The sequence below is a fragment of the Cetorhinus maximus genome, unplaced genomic scaffold, assembly GCF_964194155.1.
Source record: "Cetorhinus maximus unplaced genomic scaffold, sCetMax3.hap1.1 HAP1_SCAFFOLD_1657, whole genome shotgun sequence".
Classification (NCBI taxonomy): domain Eukaryota; kingdom Metazoa; phylum Chordata; class Chondrichthyes; order Lamniformes; family Cetorhinidae; genus Cetorhinus; species Cetorhinus maximus.
Window position 1 is genome coordinate 19,585 of NW_027597597.1, and position 22,367 is coordinate 41,951.

The 22,367-nt window shown below is 51.7% G+C and overlaps 1 protein-coding gene across 1 annotated transcript in view; it reads left to right on the forward strand.

The window, feature by feature from the left end:
* LOC144676514 (rho GTPase-activating protein 32-like) overlaps window positions 1-22,367 on the forward strand; it is a gene marked incomplete at its 5' end in the record, with an annotated part of 53,403 nt that overhangs the window by 19,387 nt on the left and 11,649 nt on the right. Inside the window, 6 exons of the mRNA XM_078536913.1 lie at window positions 8,971-9,115; window positions 10,408-10,598; window positions 13,224-13,369; window positions 19,749-19,908; window positions 20,979-21,112; window positions 21,649-21,723. Coding sequence (XP_078393039.1) covers window positions 8,971-9,115; window positions 10,408-10,598; window positions 13,224-13,369; window positions 19,749-19,908; window positions 20,979-21,112; window positions 21,649-21,723 — 851 coding nt within the window. The remainder of the gene's footprint in view (window positions 1-8,970; window positions 9,116-10,407; window positions 10,599-13,223; window positions 13,370-19,748; window positions 19,909-20,978; window positions 21,113-21,648; window positions 21,724-22,367) is intronic.

Genomic DNA, 22,367 nt, shown 5'->3' on the forward strand with positions numbered 1-22,367 from the left:
ACTATCTCTCCATCACAGTATTCCTCCTCACTATCCCTCCATCACAGAATTCCTCACTCACTATCCCTCCATCACAGAATCCCTCACTCACTATCCCTCCATCACAGAAGCCCTCACTCACTATCTCTCCATCACGGAATCCCTCACTCACTATCCCCCATCACAGTATTCCTCCTCACTATCGCTCCATCACAGAATCCCTCACTCACTATCTCTCCATCACAGAATTCCTCACTCACTATCTCTCCATCACAGAATCCCTCACTCACTATCTCTCCATCACAGAATCCCTCACTCACTATCTCTCCATCACAGAATCTCTCACTCACTATCCCTCCATCACAGAATCCCTCACTCACTATCCCTCCATCACAGAATTCCTCACTCACTATCCCTCCATCACAGAATTCCTCTCACTATCCCTCCATCACAGAATTCCTCACTCACTATCCCTCCATCACAGAATTCCTCACTCACTATCCCTCCATCACAGAGTTCCTCACTCACTATCCCTCCATCACAGAATTCCTCACTCACTATCCCTCCATCACAGAATTCTTCACTCACTATCTCTCCATCACAGAATCCCTCACTCACTATCCCTCCATCACAGAATTCCTCACTCACTATCTCTCCATCACAGAATCCCTCACTCACTATCCCTCCATCACAGTATTCCTCACTCACTATCTCTCCATCACAGAATTCCTTACTCACTATCTCTCCATCACAGAATTCCTCCTCACTATCTCTCCATCACAGAATTCCTCACTCACTATCTCTCCATCACAGAATTCCTCACTCACTATCCCTCCATCACATAATCCCTCACTCATTATCCCTCCATCACAGAATTCCTCACTCACTATCTCTCCATCACAGTATTCCTCCTCACTATCCCTCCATCACAGAATCCCTCACTCACTATCCCTCCATCACAGTATTCCTCCTCACTATCTCTCCATCACAGAATTCCTCACTCACTATCTCCATCACAGAATTCCTCACTCACTATCTCTCCATCACAGAATTCCTCACTCACTATCCCTCCATCACAGAATCCCTCACTCACTATCCCTCCATCACAGTATTCCTCCTCACTATCTTTCAATCACAGAATCCCTCACTCACTATTCCTCCATCACAGAATCCCTCACTCACTATCTCTCCATCACAGAATCCCTCACTCACTATCCCTCCATCACAGTATTCCTCCTCACTATCTCTCCATCACAGAATTCCTCACTCACTATCTCTCCATCACAGAATTCCTCACTCACTATCCCTCCATCACAGAATTCCTCACTCACTATCCCTCTATCACAGAATCCCTCACTCACTATCCCTCCATCACAGTATTCCTCCTCACAATCCCTCCATCACAGAATTCCTCACTCACTATATCTCCATCACAGAATTCCTCACTCACTATCCCTCCATCACATAATCCCTCACTCACTATCTCTCCATCACAGTATTCCTCCTCACTATCTCTCCATCACAGTATTCCTCCTCACTATCCCTCCATCACAGAATTCCTCACTCACTATCTCTCCATCACAGTATTCCTCCTCACTATCCCTCCATCACAGAATCCCTCACTCACTATCCCTCCATCACAGTATTCCTCCTCACTATCTCTCCATCACCGAATTCCTCACTCACTATCTCTCCATCACAGAATTCCTCACTCACTATCTCTCCATCACAGAATTCCTCACTCACTGTCCCTCCATGACAGAATCCCTCACTCACTATCCCTCCATCACAGTATTCCTCCTCACTATCCCTCAATCACAGAATTCCTCACTCACTATCGCTCCATCACAGAATCCCTCACTCACTATACCTCCATCACAGAATCCCTCACTCACTATACCTCCATCACAGTATTCCTCCTCACTATCCCTCCATCACAGAATTCCTCACTCACTATCCCTCCATCACAGAATTCCTCACTCACTATCTCTCCATCACAGAATTCCTCACTCACTATCCCTCCAGCACAGAATCCCTCACTCACTATCTCTCCATCACAGTATTCCTCCTCACTATCCCTCCATCACAGAAATCCTCACTCACTATCCCTCAATCACAGAATTCCTCACTCACTATCTCTCCATCACAGAATTCCTCCTCACTATCCCTCCATGACAGAATCCCTCACTCACTATCCCTCCATCACAGTATTCCTCCTCACTATCTCTCCATCACAGAATTCCTCACTCACTATCTCTCCATCACAGAATTCCTCACTCACTATCTCTCCATCACAGAATTCCTCACTCACTATCCCTCCATCACAGAATCCCTCACTCACTATCCCTCCATCACAGTATTCCTCCTCACTATCCTTCAATCACAGAATCCCTCACTCACTATCCCTCCATCACAGAATCCCTCACTCACTATACCTCCATCACAGTATTCCTCCTCACTATCCCTCCATCACAGAATTCCTCACTCACTATCCCTCCATCACAGAATTCCTCACTCACTATCTCTCCATCACAGAATTCTTCACTCACTATCCCTCCATCACAGAATCCCTCACTCACTATCTCTCCATCACAGTATTCCTCCTCACTATCCCTCCATCACAGAATTCCTCACTCACTATCCCTCCATCACAGAATCCCTCACTCACTATCCCTCCATCACAGAATCCCTCACTCACTATCCCGCCATCACAGTATTCCTCCTCACTATCCCTCCATCACAGTATTCCTCACTCACTATCTCTCCATCACAGAATTCCTCACTCACTATCCCTCCATCACAGAATTCCTCACTCACTTTCCCTCCATCACAGAATCCCTCACTCACTATCTCTCCATCACAGTATTCCTCCTCACTATCTCTCCATCACAGTATTCCTCCTCACTATCCCTCCATCACAGAATTCCTCACTCACTATCCCTCCATCACAGAATTCCTCACTCACTATCCCTCCATCACAGAATCCCTCACTCACTATCCCTCCATCACAGAATCCCTCACTCACTATCTCTCCATCACAGAATCCCTCACTCACTATCCCTCCATCACAGTATTCCTCCTCACTATCCCTCCATCACAGTATTCCTCCTCACTATCCCTCCATCACAGAATTCCTCACTCACTATCCCTCCATCACAGAATCGCTCACTCACTATCTCTCCATCACAGTATTCCTCCTCACTATCTCTCCATCACAGTATTCCTCCTCACTATCCCTCCATCACAGAATTCCTCACTCACTATCCCTCCATCACAGAATCCCTCACTCACTATCCCTCCATCACAGAATCCCTCACTCACTATCCCCCATCACAGTATTCCTCCTCACTATCGCTCCATCACAGAATCCCTCACTCACTATCTCTCCATCACAGAATTCCTCACTCACTATCTCTCCATCACAGAATTCCTCACTCACCATCCCTCCATCACAGAATCCCTCACTCACTATCCCTCCATCACAGAATCCCTCACTCACTATCCCTCCATCACAGTATTCCTCCTCACTATCCCTCCATCACAGAATTCCTCACTCACTATCTCTCCATCACAGAATTCCTCACTCACTATCCCTCCATCACAGAATCCCTCACTCACTATCTCTCCATCACAGTATTCCTCCTCACTATCTCTCCATCACAGTATTCCTCCTCATTATCCCTCCATCACAGAATTCCTCACTCACTATCCCTCCATCACAGAATCCCTCACTCACTATCCCTCCATCACAGAAGCCGTCACTCACTATCTCTCCATCACGGAATCCCTCACTCACTATCCCCCATCACAGTATTCCTCCTCACTATCGCTCCATCACAGAATCCCTCACTCACTATCTCTCCATCACAGAATTCCTCACTCACTATCTCTCCATCACAGAATCCCTCACTCACTATCTCTCCATCACAGAATCCCTCACTCACTATCTCTCCATCACAGAATCTCTCACTCACTATCCCTCCATCACAGAATCCCTCACTCACTATCCCTCCATCACAGAATTCCTCACTCACTATCCCTCCATCACAGAATTCCTCTCACTATCCCTCCATCACAGAATTCCTCACTCACTATCCCTCCATCACAGAATTCCTCACTCACTATCCCTCCATCACAGAATTCCTCACTCACTATCCCTCCATCACAGAATTCCTCACTCACTATCCCTCCATCACAGAATTCCTCACTCACTATCTCTCCATCACAGAATCCCTCACTCACTATCCCTCCATCACAGAATTCCTCACTCACTATCTCTCCATCACAGAATCCCTCACTCACTATCCCTCCATCACAGTATTCCTCACTCACTATCTCTCCATCACAGAATTCCTCACTCACTATCTCTCCATCACAGAATTCCTCCTCACTATCTCTCCATCACAGAATTCCTCACTCACTATCTCTCCATCACAGAATTCCTCACTCACTATCCCTCCATCACAGAATCCCTCACTCATTATCCCTCCATCACAGAATTCCTCACTCACTATCTCTCCATCACAGTATTCCTCCTCACTATCCCTCCATCACAGAATCCCTCACTCACTATCCCTCCATCACAGTATTCCTCCTCACTATCTCTCCATCACAGAATTCCTCACTCACTATCTCTCCATCACAGAATTCCTCACTCACTATCTCTCCATCACAGAATTCCTCACTCACTATCCCTTCATCACAGAATCCCTCACTCACTATCCCTCCATCACAGTATTCCTCCTCACTATCGTTCAATCACAGAATCCCTCACTCACTATTCCTCCATCACAGAATTCCTCACTCACTATCTCTCCATCACAGTATTCCTCCTCACTATCCCTCCATCACAGAATCCCTCACTCACTATCCCTCCATCACAGTATTCCTCCTCACTATCTCTCCATCACAGAATTCCTCACTCACTATCTCTCCATCACAGAATTCCTCACTCACTATCTCTCCATCGCAGAATTCCTCACTCACTATCCCTCCATCACAGAATCCCTCACTCACTATCCCTCCATCACAGTATTCCTCCTCACTATCCCTCAATTACAGAATTCCTCACTCACTATCCCTCCATCACAGAATCCCTCACTCACTATACCTCCATCACAGAATTCCTCACTCACTATACCTCCATCACAGTATTCCTCCTCACTATCCCTCCATCACAGAATTCCTCACTCACTATCCCTCCATCACAGAATTCCTCACTCACTATCTCTCCATCACAGAATTCCACACTCACTATCCCTCCATCACAGAATCCCTCACTCACTATCTCTCCATCACAGTATTCCTCCTCACTATGCCTCCATCACAGAATTCCTCACTCACTATCCCTCAATCACAGAATTCCTCACTCACTATCTCTCCATCACAGAATTCCTCCTCACTATCCCTCCATCACAGAATCCCTCACTCACTATCCCTCCATCACAGTATTCCGCCTCACTATCTCTCCATCACAGAATTCCTCACTCACTATCTCTCCATCACAGAATTCCTCACTCACTATCTCTCCATCACAGAATTCCTCACTCACTATCCCTCCACCACAGAATCCCTCACTCACTATCCCTCCATCACAGTATTCCTCCTCACTATCCTTCAATCACAGAATCCCTCACTCACTATCCCTCCATCACAGAATCCCTCACTCACTATACCTCCATCACAGTATTCCTCCTCACTATCCCTCCATCACAGAATTCCTCACTCACTATCCCTCCATCACCGAATTCCTCACTCACTATCTCTCCATCACAGAATTCCTCACTCACTATCCCTCCATCACAGAATCCCTCACTCACTATCTCTCCATCACAGTATTCCTCCTCACTATCCCTCCATCACAGAATTCCTCACTCACTATCCCTCCATCACAGAATCCCTCACTCACTATCCCTCCATCACAGAATCCCTCACTCACTATCCCTCCATCACAGTATTCCTCCTCACTATCCCTCCATCACAGTATTCCTCACTCACTATCTCTCCATCACAGAATTCCTCACTCACTATCCCTCCATCACAGAATTCCTCACTCACTATCCCTCCATCACAGAATCCCTCACTCACTATCTCTCCATCACAGTATTCCTCCTCACTATCTCTCCATCACAGTATTCCTCCTCACTATCCCTCCATCACAGAATTCCTCACTCACTATCCCTCCATCACAGAATCCCTCACTCACTATCCATCGAACACAGAATCCCTCACTCACTATCCCTCCATCACAGAATCCCTCACTCACTATCTCTCCATCACAGAATCCCTCACTCACTATCCCTCCATCACAGTATTCCTCCTCACTATCCCTCCATCACAGTATTCCTCCTCACTATCCCTCCATCACAGAATCCCTCACTCACTATCTCTCCATCACAGAATTCCTCACTCACTATCTCTCCATCACAGAATTCCTCACTCACCATCCCTCCATCACAGAATCCCTCACTCACTATCCCTCCATCACAGAATCCCTCACTCACTATCCCTCCATCACAGTATTCCTCCTCACTATCCCTCCATCACAGAATTCCTCACTCACTATCTCTCCATCACAGAATTCCTCACTCACTATCCCTCCATCACAGAATCCCTCACTCACTATCTCTCCATCACAGTATTCCTCCTCACTATCTCTCCATCACAGTATTCCTCCTCACTATCCCTCCATCACAGAATTCCTCACTCACTATCCCTCCATCACAGAATCCCTCACTCACTATCCCTCCATCACAGAATCCCTCACTCACTATCTCTCCTTCACAGAATCCCTCACTCACTATCCCCCCATCACTGTATTCCTCCTCACTATCGCTCCATCACAGAATCCCTCACTCACTATCTCTCCATCACAGAATCCCTCACTCACTATCCCTCCATCACAGTATTCCTCCTCACTATCTCTCCATCACAGAATTCCTCACTCACTATCTCTCCATCACAGAATTCCTCACTCACTATCCCTCCATCACAGAATCCCTCACTCACTATCCCTCCATCACAGTATTCCTCCTCACTATCCTTCAATCAGAGAATCCCTCACTCACTATCCCTCCATCACAGAATCCCTCACTCACTATACCTCCATCACAGTATTCCTCCTCACTATCCCTCCATCACAGAATTCATCACTCACTATCCCTCCATCACAGAATTCCTCACTCACTATCTCTCCATCACAGAATTCCTCACTCACTACCCCTCCATCACAGAATCCCTCACTCACTATCTCTCCATCACAGTATTCCTCCTCACTATCCCTCCATCACAGAATTCCTCACTCACTATCCCTCCATCACAGAATTCCTCACTCACTATCTCTCCATCACAGAATTCCTCACTCACTATCCCTCCATCACAGAATCCCTCACTCATTATCCCTCCATCACAGAATTCCTCACTCACTATCCCTCCATCACAGAATTCCTCACTCACTATCCCTCCATCACAGAATCCCTCACTCACTATCTCTCCATCACTGAATTCCTCACTCACTATCTCTCCATCACAAAATTCCTCCTCACTATCCCTCCATCACAGAATTCCTCACTCACTATCCCTCCATCACAGAATTCCTCACTCACTATCTCTCCATCACAGTATTCCTCCTCACTATCCCTCCATCACAGAATCCCTAACTCACTATCCCTCCATCACAGTATTCCTCCTCACTATCTCTCCATCACAGAATTCCTCACTCACTATCTCTCCATCACAGAATTCCTCACTCACTATCTCTCCATCACAGATTTCCTCACTCACTATCCCTCCATCACAGATTTCCTCACTCACTATCCCTCCATCACAGAATCCCTCACTCACTATCCCTCCATCACAGAATCCCTCACTCACTATCCCTCCATCACAGTTTTCCTCACTCACTATCCCTCCATCACAGAATTCCTCACTCACTATCTCTCCATCACAGAATTCCTCACTCACTATCCCTCCATCACAGAATCCCTCACTCACTATCTCTCCATCACAGTATTCCTCCTCACTATCCCTCCATCACAGAATTCCTCACTCACTATCCCTCCATCACAGAATTCCTCACTCACTATCTCTCCATCACAGAATTCCTCACTCACTATCCCTCCATCACAGAATTCCTCACTCACTATCTCTCCATCACAGTATTCCTCCTCACTATCCCTCCATCACAGAATCCCTCACTCACTATCTCTCCATCACAGTATTCCTCCTCACTATCCCTCCATCACAGAATCCCTCACTCTCTATCCCTCCATCACAGTTTTCCTCACTCACTATCCCTCCATCACAGAATTCCTCACTCACTATCCCTCCATCACAGAATCCCTCACTCACTATCCCTCCATCACAGAATCCCTCACTCACTATCCCTCCATCACAGAATTCCTCACTCACTATCCCTCCATCACAGAATTCCTCACTCACTATCCCTCCATCACAGAATCCCTCACTCACTATCTCTCCATCACAGAATCCCTCACTTACTATCTCTCCATCACAGAATCCCTCACTCACTATCCCTCCATCACAGTATTCCTCCTCACTATCCCTCCATCACAGAATTCCTCACTCACTATCCCTCCATCACAGAATCCCTCACTCACTATCCCTCCATCACAGAATACCTCACTCACTATCCCTCCATCACAGAATTCCTCTCTCTCTGATTATCAGTAACTCTCTCTCTCTCTCTCTGATTATCAGTAACTCTCTCTCTCTCTCTGATTATCAGTAACTCTCTCTCTCTCTCTGATTATCAGTAACTCTCTCTCTCTCTCTGATTATCAGTAACTCTCTCTCTCTCTCTCTGATTATCAGTATCTCTGATTATCAGTAACTCTCTCTCTCTCTCTCTGATTATCAGTAACTCTCTCTCTCTCTCTGATTATCAGTAACTCTCTCTCTCTCTCTGATTATCAGTAACTCTCTCTCTCTCTCTCTGATTATCAGTAACTCTCTCTTCTCTCTCCCTCTCAGCCACATGTTTGACTCTGATCAGATTCCAGACTTGGAGAAGGATGTCTACATGCAGGATATCCACTGTGTCAGCTCTCTCTGCAAACTCTACTTCCGTGAGCTGCCAAATCCACTGCTCACCTACCAGCTCTATGATCACTTTGCCGTAAGCCCAATGCAACTGTGGGGTCCATGGGGGAGAGGGGGGGGTGGTTCTGGACAGGTACCGCAGTATGAGGGATGGGGGTCTAGGCAGGTTTCGCAGTGTGATGGGGGGTCTAGGCAGGTTTCGCAGTGTGCTGCGGGGGAGGTTCTGGGTGGATTGGGGGGAGTGTCTGGGTGGATTGGGGGGGGTGTCTGAGTGGATTGGGGGAGTGTCTGGGTGGATTGAGGGGGTGTCTGGGTGGATTGAGGGGGGTGTCTGGGTGGATTGAGGGGGGTGTCTGGGTGGATTGAGGGGGGTGTCTGGGTGGATTGAGGGGGGTGTCTGGGTGGATGAGGGGGGTGTCTGGGTGGATTGGGGGGAGTTCTGGGTGGATTGGGGGGGGTGTCTGGGTGGATTGAGGGGGGTGTCTGGGTGGATTGAGGGGGGTGTCTGGGTGGATTGAGGGGGGTGTCTGGGTGGATTGAGGGGGTGTCTGGGTGGATTGAGGGGGGTGTCTGGGTGGATTGGGGGGAGTTTCTGGGTTGATTGGGGGGAGTTTGTGTGTGGATTGGGGGGAGGTTTCTGGGTGGATTGGGGGGAGTGTCTGGGTGGATTGGGGGGAGTGTCTGGGTGGATTGGGGGGAGTTTCTGTGTGGATTGGGGGAGTGTCTGGGTGGATTGAGGGGGGTGTCTGGGTGGATTGAGGGGGGTGTCTGGGTGGATTGGGGGGAGTTTCTGTGTGGATTGAGGGGGTGTCTGGGTGGATTGAGGGGTGTCTGGGTGGATTGGGGGAGTTTCTGTGTGGATTGGGGGGAGTTTCTGTGTGGATTGAGGGGGGTGTCTGGGTGGATTGAGGGGGGTGTCTGGGTGGATTGGGGGAGTTTCTGTGTGGATTGGGGGGAGTTTCTGTGTGGATTGGGAGGGGGTGTCTGTGTGGATTGGGAGCGGGGGATCTGGGTGGATTGGGAGGGGGGGGTCTGGGGTGGATTGGGAGGGGGATCTGGGTGGATTGGGAGGGGGGATCTGGGTGGATTGGGAGGGGGGGTCTGGGTGGATTGGGAGGGGGGGTCTGGGGGGATTGGGAGGGGGGTTCTGGGGGGATTGGGATGGGGGGGTCTGGGGGGATTGGGATGGGGGGTCTGGGGGGATTGGGAGGAGGGGTCTGGGGGGATTGGGAGGGGGGTCTGGGGGGAGTCTGGGTGGATTGGGGGGGTCCTGGGTGGATTGGGGGGGTCTGGGTGGATTGGGGGAGCATCTGGGGGGATTGGGATTTCCACATGCCCTTCACCCCGCACCTTGCTGTTCTCCTGCAGGACGCTGTGTGTCTGCAGACAATAGATGAGAGGCTGCTGAAGGTCCACGATGTTATTCAGCAGCTGCCTCCTCCTAACTACAGGACTCTGCACTTCCTCATGAGACATCTCGCCAAATTAGCCCAGCAAAGCTCCTGCACAAACATGCACGTGAAAAACCTCGCCATCGTGTGGGCACCGAACCTCCTCCGGTGAGAACCTCCCTCCACCCGTCTCACCCCCTCCGCCCCCGTCTCACCCCCTCCGCCCCCGTCTCACCCCCTCCGCCCCCGTCTCACCCCTCCGCCCCCGTCTCACCCCTCCGTCTCACCCCCTCCCCCCCGTCTCACCCCCTCCACCCCCGTCTCACCCTCTCCCCCCACCGTCTCACCCTCTCCACCCGTCTTACCCCCTCCAACCGTCTCACCCCCCCCACCCCTGTCTCACCCCCCCCACCCCTGTCTCACCCCCCCACCCCTGTCTCACCCCCCCCACCCCTGTCTCACCCCCCCCACCCCTGTCTCACCCCCCCCACCCCTGTCTCACCCCCCCCACCCCCTGTCTCACCCCCTCCACCCCTGTCTCACCCCTCCACCCTTGTCTCACCGCCTCTTTCCCTCCACGCTTCCCCTACCCCTCCCACACTCCCACCATCCCTCCTACACTTCCTCCATTTCTGTCTCACAACCGCCTTCTCTGTCTTACTCTGTCCATTCCTGCCTCACTCCCTCCATCTCTCCCACACTCCCTCCATCCATGCCTCACACGCTCCTTCCCTCTCACACTTCCTCTTTCCCTCTCACACTCCCTCCATCCCTGTCTCACCCTCTCTATCCCACCCACGCTCCCTCCATCTCTGTCTCGCTCCGCCCATCCCTGTTTCACTCTGTCCAGCCCACCCACGTTCCCTCCATCCCTGAACCTAATCTTAGGGAATGAAGCCCGGCAAGTGGTAGAAGTGTCAGTGGGGGAGCATTTCGGGAATAGTGATCATAACTCTGTAAGGTTTAAGGTAGTTACAGAAAAGGACATAGATGGACCGAAAATAAAGGTCCTGAGTTGGGGGAAGGCCGATTTCAATAATGATAAGGCAGGATCAGGCCAAAATGGACTGGGAGCAGCTACTGGTAGGGAAGTCTACATCAGAGCAGTGGGAGTCATTCAGAAAGGAAATAGTGAGAGTTCAGGGCCAATGTGTTCCTGTAATGGTGAAGGGTGGGACCAACAAGTTCAGGGAACCCTGGATGTCAAGGGAATATAGAGGATTGGATAAGGGAAAAAAAGGAGGCTTATGGCAGATACAGAGGGGTGAAAACAGCGGAAGTCCTAGAGGAGCATAGAAAGTGTAAGGGGGGGTACTTAAATTAGGAGAGTGAAGAGGGGGCATGAAAAAACACTGGCGGGCAAGATAAAGGAAAATCCCAAGGCATTTTATAAATATGTTAAGGGCAAGAGGATAACCAGGGAAAGAGTAGGGCCCATTAGGGACCAAAGTGGCAATCTGTGCGTGGAGCCAGAGGTTTAAGTGCTCACTATGGAGAAGGACGATGTAGGTGTGGAAATCAGGGAGGGGACTGTGATATACCTGAACAAATTAGCATTGAAAGGGAGGAGGTATTAGCGATTTTAGCGGGCTTAAAAGTGGATAAATCTCCAGGCCCAGGTGAGATGTACCCCAGGCTGCTGTGTGAGGGAAGGGAAGAGATTACAGGGGCTCTCACACTAACTTTCAAATCCTCTCTGGCCACAGGAGAGGTGCCAGAGGACTGGAGGACAGTGAATGTGGTACCATTATTCAAGAAGGGTAGTAGGGATAAACCAGGTAATTCCAGGCCAGTGAGTCTAACATCAGTGGTAGGGGAACTATTGGAAAAAAAATTCTGAAGGACAGGATTACTCTCCACTTGGAGAGGCAGGGGTTAACCAGGGATAGTTAGCAAGGGCTTTGTCAGGGGGAGATCATGTCTAACAATTGCAATTGAATTTTTCGAGGAGGTGACTAGGTGTGTAGATGAGGGTAGTGCAGTTGATGTAGTCTACATGGACTTCAGTAAGGCTTTTGACAAGGTGCCACATGGGAGACTGGTCAAGAAGGTAAGAGCCCATGGGACCCAGGGCAATTTGGCAAATCCAGGGCTGGAGTGTTTCAGCTATGAAGAGAGACTGGATAGGCTGGGGTTGTTTTCCTTAGAACAGAGAAGGCTGGTGGGGGGGGACCTGATTGAGGTATTATACAAAATGAAGAGGGGCATAGATAGGGTAGATAGGAGGAAACTATTCCCCTGGGTGGAGGTGTCAATAACCAGGGGGCATAGATTTAAGATAAGGGGCAGGAGGTTTAGACGGGACTTGGGGAGGGATTTTTTTCACCCAGAGGGTGGTTGGGATCTGGAACACACGGCCTGCGGGGGGTGGTAGAGGCAGGAACCCTCACAACATTTAAGAAATATTTAGATGAGCACTTGAAACACCACAGCATCCAGGGCTAGGGGCCAAGTGCTGGAAAACGGGATTAGAATAGATAGGGGCTTGATGGCCGGCACAGACATGATGGGCCGAAGGGCCTGTTTCTGTGCTGTATAACTCTATGACTCTATGAACCTGCCTCACTCCCCCCTCTCCCTGCCTCACTCCCCCTCTCCCTGCCTCACTCCCCCTCTCCCTGCCTCACTCCCCCTCTCCCTGCCTCACTCCCCCTCTCCCTGCCTCACTCCCCCTCTCCCTGCCTCACTCCCCTGTGAGTACAGGTGGGTCCCGTTCCGCTGTCAGATGGAGGGAGGGGAATTGGAGAAAGGTGGGATATGTCTTGTCCTGACGCAGTGTGTTTATCTGCCCAGCTCCAAGGAGATTGAGTCCGTGGGATTCACTGGGACAGACGCCTTTCGGGAGGTGAGAATCCAGTCCATCGCAGTGGAATTCCTTCTCCGGCACGTGGACATTCTCTTCAATGATAACTTCAGCTCGGCAGGAAAGGACATTACAGGTAAGAGTGAACGGGACACCGCGCAGGCCACACACACTGACTCTCACTGGGGTACGGGTCCCACACACACTGACTCTCACTGGGGTACGGGTCCCACACACACTGACTCTCACTGGGGTACGGGTCCCACACACACTGACTCTCACTGGGGTACGGGTCCCACACACACTGACTCTCACTGGGGTACGGGTCCCACACACACTGACTCTCACTGGGGTACGGGTCCCACACACACTGACTCTCACTGGGGTACGGGTCCCACACACACTGGGGTACGGGTCCCACACACACTGACTCTCACTGGGGTACGGGTCCCACACACACTGACTCTCACTGGGGTACGGGTCCCACACACACTGACTCTCACTGGGGTACGGGTCCCACACACACTGACTCTCACTGGGGTACGGATCCACACACACTGACTCTCACTGGGGTACGGGTCCCACACACACTGACTCTCACTGGGGTACGGGTCCCACACACACTGACTCTCACTGGGGTACGGGTCCCACACACACTGACTCTCACTGGGGTACAGGTCCCACACACACTGACTCTCACTGGGGTACGGGTCCCACACACACTGACTCTCACTGGGGTACGGGTCCCACACACACTGACTCTCACTGGGGTACGGGTCCCACACACACTGACTCTCACTGGGGTACGGGTCCCACACACACTGACTCTCACTGGGGTCCGGGTTTATTGAGTTCGAGAGGTTGGGCATGGAAGGTTCAGGGGTGAGAGGTCACCCGATGACCTGTGACAGCCACGGCCTTCGACCCCAGGCTGCCTGTTGAACTGGTGGGTAAGAAGTTATTTTGGACCTTACAGCGTCAGAGTCTGGCTCCTCACAGCCTCCTCGCAAATTGTCCTGCCAACCTTCGGAGAAACACAGGCTGCTGACTCTGGAAGAGGCCATCAGCAGAGTACAGCAGACTCAGGACCCCAGACCGGACGAGGGTGATGTGCCCGAGGGGGATATAGAGGAGCAGCAAGTGGAGATGACAGCGTGCGATTCACCCGTCAAAACAGACACTGAGAAATGGACTTGTGAAGATGGGGAGAGTTTGCTGTCCTGAAAAGGAATTTGCACAGGGGATATTTGCCTCTGCAGCCCCCTTGCTTAGAATACAGCATATCTGTGCGCTGCACTCTGCAGCGGAGGAACTAAGGGTCTTCCTGACGAGTTGACTCTTGCAGGATTACTCGCATGCTCTGTACCTACCGGCAAGTCTTCTTCACACTCACACTGCACAATAAATGGCTTTTTTTTTTGTTTAAACCCAGACTCATTAGCGATCACTGTGCCATGAAAATCACCATCCGATCTCCCCCAGTGTCAGTGTGTGACCTGAATGTCACCCCTCAGTCTACAGAACTCTGGGATCGTTTGCACCGTCTTAGTTTACACACCTCGAGGCGCATAGGGCTTCATTTAAACATTTCACCCGAAACAGGGCACCTCCGACAGTGCAGCACTCGCTCAGTACCGACCCTCCGACAGTGCAGCACTCCCTCAGTACTGACCCTCCGACAGTGCAGCACTCCCTCAGTACCGACCCTCCGACAGTGCAGCACTCCCTCAGTACTGACCCTCCGACAGTGCAGCACTCGCTCAGTACCAACCCTCCAGCAGTGCGGCGCTCCCTCAGTACTGACCCTCCGACAGTGCAGCACTCCCTCAGTACTGACCCTCCGACAGTGCAGCACTCCCTCGGTTCCGACCCTCCGACAGTGCAGCACTCCCTCGGTACCGACCCTCCGACAGTGCAGCACTCCCTCAGTACCGACCCTCCGACAGTGCCGCACTCACTCAGTACCGACCCTCCGACAGTGCAGCTCTCCCTCAGTACCGACCCTCCGACAGTGCAGCACTCCCTCAGTACTGACCCTCCGACAGTGCAGCACTCCCTCAGTACTGACCCTCCGACAGTGCAGCACTCCCTCAGTACTGACCCTCCGACAGTGCAGCACTCCCTCAGTACTGACTCTCCGACAGTGCGGCACTCCCTCAGTACTGACCCTCCGACAGTGCAGCGCTCCCTCAGTACTGGCCCTCCGACAGTGCAGCGCTCCCTCAGTACTGGCCCTCCGACAGTGCAGCGCTCCCTCAGTACTGGCCCTCCGACAGTGCAGCGCTCCCTCAGCACTGGCCTTCCGACAGTGCAGCACTCCCTCAGCACTGACCCTCCGACAGGGCAGCACTCCCTCCGTACTGACCCTCCAACAGTGCAGCACTCCCTCAGTACATTTTTAAAATTTATTCACAGGATGTGGGACTCACTGACTGGGCCAGCATTTATTGCCCATCCCTAATTGCCCCTTGAGAAGGTGGTGGGTGAGCTGTCTCCTTGACCCGCTGCAGTCCCTGTCGTGTAGGTACACCCACAGCGCTGTTAGGGAGGGAGTTCCAGGATTTTGACTCAGCGACAGTGAAGGAACGGCCGATATATTTCCAAGTCAGGACGGTGAGTGACTTGGGAGGGAACTTCCAGGTGGTGGTGTTCCCATGTGTCTGCTGCCCTTGTCCTTCTAGATGGTAGCGGTCATGGGTTTGGAAGGTGCTGTCTAAGGTGCCTTGGTGAATTCCTGCAGTGCATCTTGTAGATGGTACACACACTGCTACTACTGTGCGTCGGTGGTGGAGGGAGTGAAAGTTTGTGGATGTGATGCCAATCAAGCAGGGCTGCTTTGTCCTGGATGGTGTTGAGCAAGAGTGTTGTTGGAGCCGCACTCATCCAGGCAAGTGGGGAGTATTCCATCACACTCCTGACTTGTGCCTTGTAGATGATGGACAGGCTTTGGGGAGTCAGGAGGTGGGTTATTCATTGCACGATTCCTAGACTCTAACCTGCTCTTGTAGCCACTGTATTTATATGGTTAGTCCAGTTCAGTTTCTGGTCAATGGTAACCCCCAGGATGTTCATAGTGGGGGATGCAGTGATGGTGATGCCATTGAACGTTAAGGGGCGATGGTTAGATTCTCTCTTGTTGGAGATGGTCATTGCCTGACACTTGTGTGGCGTGAATGTTACTTGCCACTTGTCAGCCCAAGCCTGGATATTGTCCAGGTCTTGCTGCATTTGGACATGGGGTGCTTCAGTATCTGAGGAGTTGTGAATGGTGCTGAACATTGTGCAATCATCAGCGAACATCCCCACTTCTGACCTTATGATGGAAGGAAGGTCATTGATGAAGCAGCTGAAGATGGTTGGGCTGAGGACACTATCCTGAGGAACTCCTGCAGTGATGCCCTGGAGCTGAGATGACTGACCTCCAACAACCACAACCATCTTCCTTTGTGCTAGGTATGACTCCAACCAGCGGAGAGTTTTCCCCCCGATTCCCATTGACTCCAGTTTTTCTAGGGCTCCTTGATGCCACAATCAGTCAAATGCTGCCTTGATGTCAAGGGCAGTCACTCTCGCCTCACCACGGGAGTTCAGCTCTTTTCTCCATGTTTGAACCAAGGCTGTAATGAGGTCAGGAACTGAATGGCCCTGGCGGAACCCAAACTGGGCTTCAGTGAGCAGCTATTGCAAAAAAGTGCTGCTTAATAGCACTGTTAATGACCCCTTCCATGACTTTGGTCTCCCTACTGACCCTCTGACAGTGCAGCACTCCCTCAGTGCTGACCCTCTGACAGTGCAGCACTCCCTCAGTGCTGACCCTCTGACATTGCAACATTCCCTCAGTACTAAAGCTCCAACAATGCAGCACTCCCTCAGCACTGACCCTCCGACAGTGCAGCACTCCCTCAATACTGACCCTCCGACAGTGCAGCACGCCCTCAGTACTGACCCTCCGACGGTGCAGCACGCCCTCAGTACTGACCCTCCGACGGTGCAGCACTCCCTCAGTACTGACCCTCCAACGGTGCAGCACTCCCTCAGTACTGACCCTCCGACAGTGCAGCACTCCCTCAGTACTGACCTCCAACAGTGCAGCACTCCCTCAGTACTGACCCTCCGACAGTGCAGCACTCCCTCAGTACTGACCCTCCGACAGTGCAGCACTCCTTCAGCACTGACCCTCCGACAGTACAGCACTCCCTCAGCACTGACCCTCCGACAGTGCAGCACTCCCTCAGCACTGACTCTCCGACAGTGCAGCACTCCCTCAGCACTGACCCTCCGACATTGCAGCACTCCCTCAGCACTGACCCTCCGACAGTGCAGCACTCCCTCAGCACTGACCCTCCGACAGTGCAGCACTCCCTCAGCACTGACCCTCCGACAGTGCAGCGCTCCCTCAGCACTGACCCTCCGACAGTGCAGCGCTCCCTCAGCACTGACCCTCCGACAGTGCGGCACTCCCTCAGCACTGACCCTCCGACAGTGCGGCACTCCCTCAGTACTGACCCTCCAACAGTGCGGCACTCCCTCAGGACTCACCCTCCGGCAGTGCAGCAGTCCCTCAGGACTGACCCTCCGACAGTGCAGCACTCCCTCAGCACTGACCCTCCGACAGTGCAGCACTCCCTCAGGACTGACCCTCCGGCAGTGCAGCACTCCCTCAGCACTGAATAATTGCAATGGCGCACTCCCTCAGGACTGACCCTCCGGCAGTGCAGCACTCCCTCAGCACTGACCCTCCGACAGTGCAGCACTCCCTCAGGACTGACCCTCCGACAGTGCAGCACTCCCTCAGTACTGACCCTCCGACAGTGCAGCACTCCCTCAGGACTGACCCTCCGACAGTGCAGCACTCCCTCAGTACTGACCCTCCGACAGTGCAGCACTCCGTCAGCACTGACATCTGATTGCCTGATTTCAAGACTGAATATGATGGTGTCCCTCATACATAATTATTTACTTCAGTTGCAATTGAAGGCAAGTGATTGACTGGGTTGGGAAATTGGCTGAACAACAGGAGGCAGAGCAGGAATGAAGGGTAGGTGCAGCAATTGGCAGGATGTGACTGGGGGTATCCAACAAGGATATGTGGTGGGCCTCAAATTTTCACTGTATTCATTAACCACTTAGATGATGGGATAGAAAACACATATCCCGATTTACTGACCTCACAAAGAGAGTCTTTGATATGGATAGTGTAGAGGGAGCTTTAATCTGTATCTAACCCCGTGCTGTACCTGTCCTGGGAGTGTTTGATGGGGACGGTGTAGAGGGAGTTTTACTCTGTATCTAACCCCGTGCTGTACCTGTCCTGGGAGTGTTTGATGGGGACAGTGTAGAGGGAGCTTTACTCTGTATCTAACCCCGTGCTGTACCTGTCCTGGGAGTGTTTGATGGGGACGGTGTAGAGGGAGCTTTACTCTGTATCTAACCCCGTGCTGTACCTGTCCTGGGAGTGTTTGATGGGGACAGTGTAGCGGGAGCTTTACTCTGTATCTAACCCCATGCTGTACCTGTCCTGGGAGTGTTTGATGGGGACGGTGTAGCAATTTGACTCTGTTCTGAATGTCTGGTTGCAGCATTGCCGGGGTTTCTGTGTTCTGTGATACTGAGTGCTGAGCGTGTGTCTATTCCTACTTCAACGTTGTTGCTGACAATTGTTTATAGATTGTGTTTGATTTGGGACCTGGTAAGATTTAGTGTCCGGGAATTCAGAGGCTGCGAAGGATTGACTCCGATGGTCCTCGACTGAAGGTAACAGATCAGATCTCGTACCTGAGCTGGGTACAAATCTGCTTTGGCAACATCTGCAGAGCTTCTGTTTCTGCCTCTTCATTGTTGTAAGCTTTCAATGCTGCTTTCGATGCTTAATGATTCGTGCACAGCCTCTGTTAACTCTGAGCTTACACCTATTCACAGCCTCCTCAGCTTTCTGCTCGCTTCTGAAGACCTCACTCTCACTGGGGTACGGGTCCCCCACACACACTGACTCTCACTGGGATACGGGTCCCACACACACTGACTCTCACTGGGGTACGGGTCCCACACACACTGACTCTCACTGGGGTACGGGTCCCACACACACTGACTCTCACTGGGGTACGGATCCCACATACACTGACTCTCACTGGGGTACGGTTCCCACACTCGCTGACTCTCACTGGGGTACGGGTCCCACACACACTGACTCTCACTGGGGTACGGGTCCCACACACACTGACTCTCACTGGGGTACGGGTCCCACACACACTGATTCTCACTGGGGTACGGGTCCCACACACACTGACTCTCACTGGGGTACGGGTCCCACACACACTGACTCTCACTGGGGTACGGGTCCCACACACACTGACTCTCACTGGGGTACGGGTCCCACACACACTGACTCTCACTGGGGTACGGGTCCCACACACACTGACTCTCACTGGGGAAATTCAGGAGAGGAGCTTGTGCTGTGCTGTTTGATGATAACCTGCTGGAATTTCTGTCTGACTTTGCCCTGTATCCTGTTGTAGGACACAACATCCTGATCCGACCCAAGTCTATCCTCATCCCCTCACTGTCCAACAGGCTCCTGACACTTGAGGAGGCACAAGCTCGTTGTTTGGCTCAGGGAGAAGAAGGAACAGGAGCTGTGTACGAACAACTCCGACCCATCCAGACGGCAACAGACAGGTAAAGACAGAATGGACACGTGGGTCGGACACTGGGAAGTCTGTCTGGGCCAGTGGGTTGGACACTGGGAAGTCTGTCTGGGCCAGTGGGTCGGACACTGGGAAGTCTGACTGGGCCAGTGGGTCGGACACTGGGAAGTCTGTCTGGGCCAGTGGGTCGGACACTGGGAAGTCTGTCTGGGCCAGTGGGTCGGACACTGGGAAGTCTGTCTGGGCCAGTGGGTCGGACACTGGGAAGTCTGTCTGGGCCAGTGGGTCGGACACTGGGAAGTCTGTCTGGGCCAGTGGGTCGGACACTGGGAAGTCTGTCTGGGCCAGTGGGTCGGACACTGGGAAGTCTGTCTGGGCCAGTGGGTCGGTCACTGGGAAGTCTGTCTGGGCCAGTGGGTCGGACACTGGGAAGTCTGTCTGGGCCAGTGGGTCGGACACTGGGAAGTCTGTCTGGGACAGTGGGTCGGACACTGGGAAGTCTGTCTGGGCCAGTGGGTCGGACACTGGGAAGTCTGTCTGGGCCAGTGGGTCGGACACTGGGACGTCTGTCTGGGACAGTGGGTCAGACACTGGGACGTCTGTCTGGGACAGTGGGTCGGACACTGGGACGTCTGTCTGGGACAGTGGGTCGGACACTGGGAAGCCTCTCTGGGACAGTGGGTCGGACACTGGGAAGCCTCTCTGGGACAGTGGTCCAGACATTGGGAAGGCCCTCTGGGCCAGTGTGTTAGACATTGGAAGTTTTGACTGGGACAGTGAGTCAGACACTGGCAGGTGTCACTGGGCCAGTGGCTCAGATATTGGACAGTCTCTCAGGGATAGTGGATCAGACACTGGAAAGCGTGTAAGAAACAATGGGAGAGAGACTGAGTGCCACTGGGGAACTGTTCTTACAAATCTAATGGTGTCAGAGGGCATGATCCTGCCCTGGGGAAGGATGCGGACACTGTCCAAATGCTGGGCACTGACAGCGCAGTGACAGTGTACAGCGCGGGAGCTGAGTGAGGATGTGACTGGAGTGTGACTGTTCTCAGGGACAGCCTAAACTCACCATGTGTTCCCGACTTATCATCTGGGCAGGAGGAGAGATGCTGGGAAGATCCGGAAATCAGGAGCAGGGAGCTGGAAAGCAATCTTCACCATGGGAAAGGTGTCCGCATTAGCACGGAGAAAATCGCAACCCGAGGCGTTTAACAGCAGAGAGGCGGATACAGGTACCAGGATCCAAATCCACTCCTTTTCCAATTCACACAAATAACAGACTGTCCAGTGAATACTGAAAATCCCCATCAAACACTCCCAGGACAGGTATAGCACGGGGTTAGATACAGAGTAAAGCTCCCTCTACACTGTCCCCATCAAACACTCCCAGGACAGGTACAGCACGGGGTTAGATACAGAGTAAAGCTCCCTCTACACTGGCCCCATCAAACACTCCCAGGACAGCTACAGCACGGGGTTAGATACAGAGTAAAGCTCCCTCTACACTGTCCCCATCAAACACTCCCAGGACAGGTACAGCACGGGGTTAGATACAGAGTAAAGCTCCTTCTACACTGTCCCCATCAAACACTCCCAGGACAGCTACAGCACGGGGTTAGATACAGAGTAAAGCTCCCTCTACACTGGCCCCATCAAACACTCCCAGGACAGGTACAGCACAGGGTTAGATACAGAGTAAAGCTCCCACTGGTGCACGTGTTTGTTGAAGGGGTATCTGAATTGTTCTCTCCTCTATGTCCTGTCACAGGCAACCATGGGGAGACAGTCACATTACGATCTGCGAAGAGCGACGAGTCACTCACCTTGCAGCACAGTGGGGCAGGTATGGACTCTCCATTCACCACAATAGTTTACAGCATCTACTGGGGCGTTCAGACATTGTCCAGCGTTCACCGGAGGCCAGTGAGAAAGAGAAATTCCAAGGGGAGGGCCCACCATCTGTGGTTAACTAAAAAAGTTAAAGACAGTATCAAACTTAAAGAAAATAACATGTAGTTACGCAAAGATGGGAGGCAGGTCAGAAGATTGGAAAGAATTAAAAGAATGACAAAAAAGATTAATAAGGAGGGAAAAATCAGAGCACGAGAGAAAGATAACTAGTAATATAAAGACGGATGTTAAGAGTTTCTATCGATATTTCAATAAGAAAAGGGTTAACAAAGTGAGCGTTGGTCCTGTAGGGAGTGGGTCTGGGGAATTGGTAATGGAAAATAGGGAGATGGTGGATGAATTAAACAGGCATTTTGCTTTGGTTTTCACTATAGGGAACACAAGTAACATCCCAGAAATAGCTGTAAATCAGGAAATGGAAAGGAGGGAGGAACTCTGGAAAATTACAGTCACCAGGGGAGTGGTATTGAGCAAATTGTTGAGGCTGTGGGGCTAACAAATCTCCAGGTCCGGATGTGCTTCATCCTAAGGTCTAGAAAGAAGTGACTAGTGAGGTAGCTGATGCACTGGTTTTAA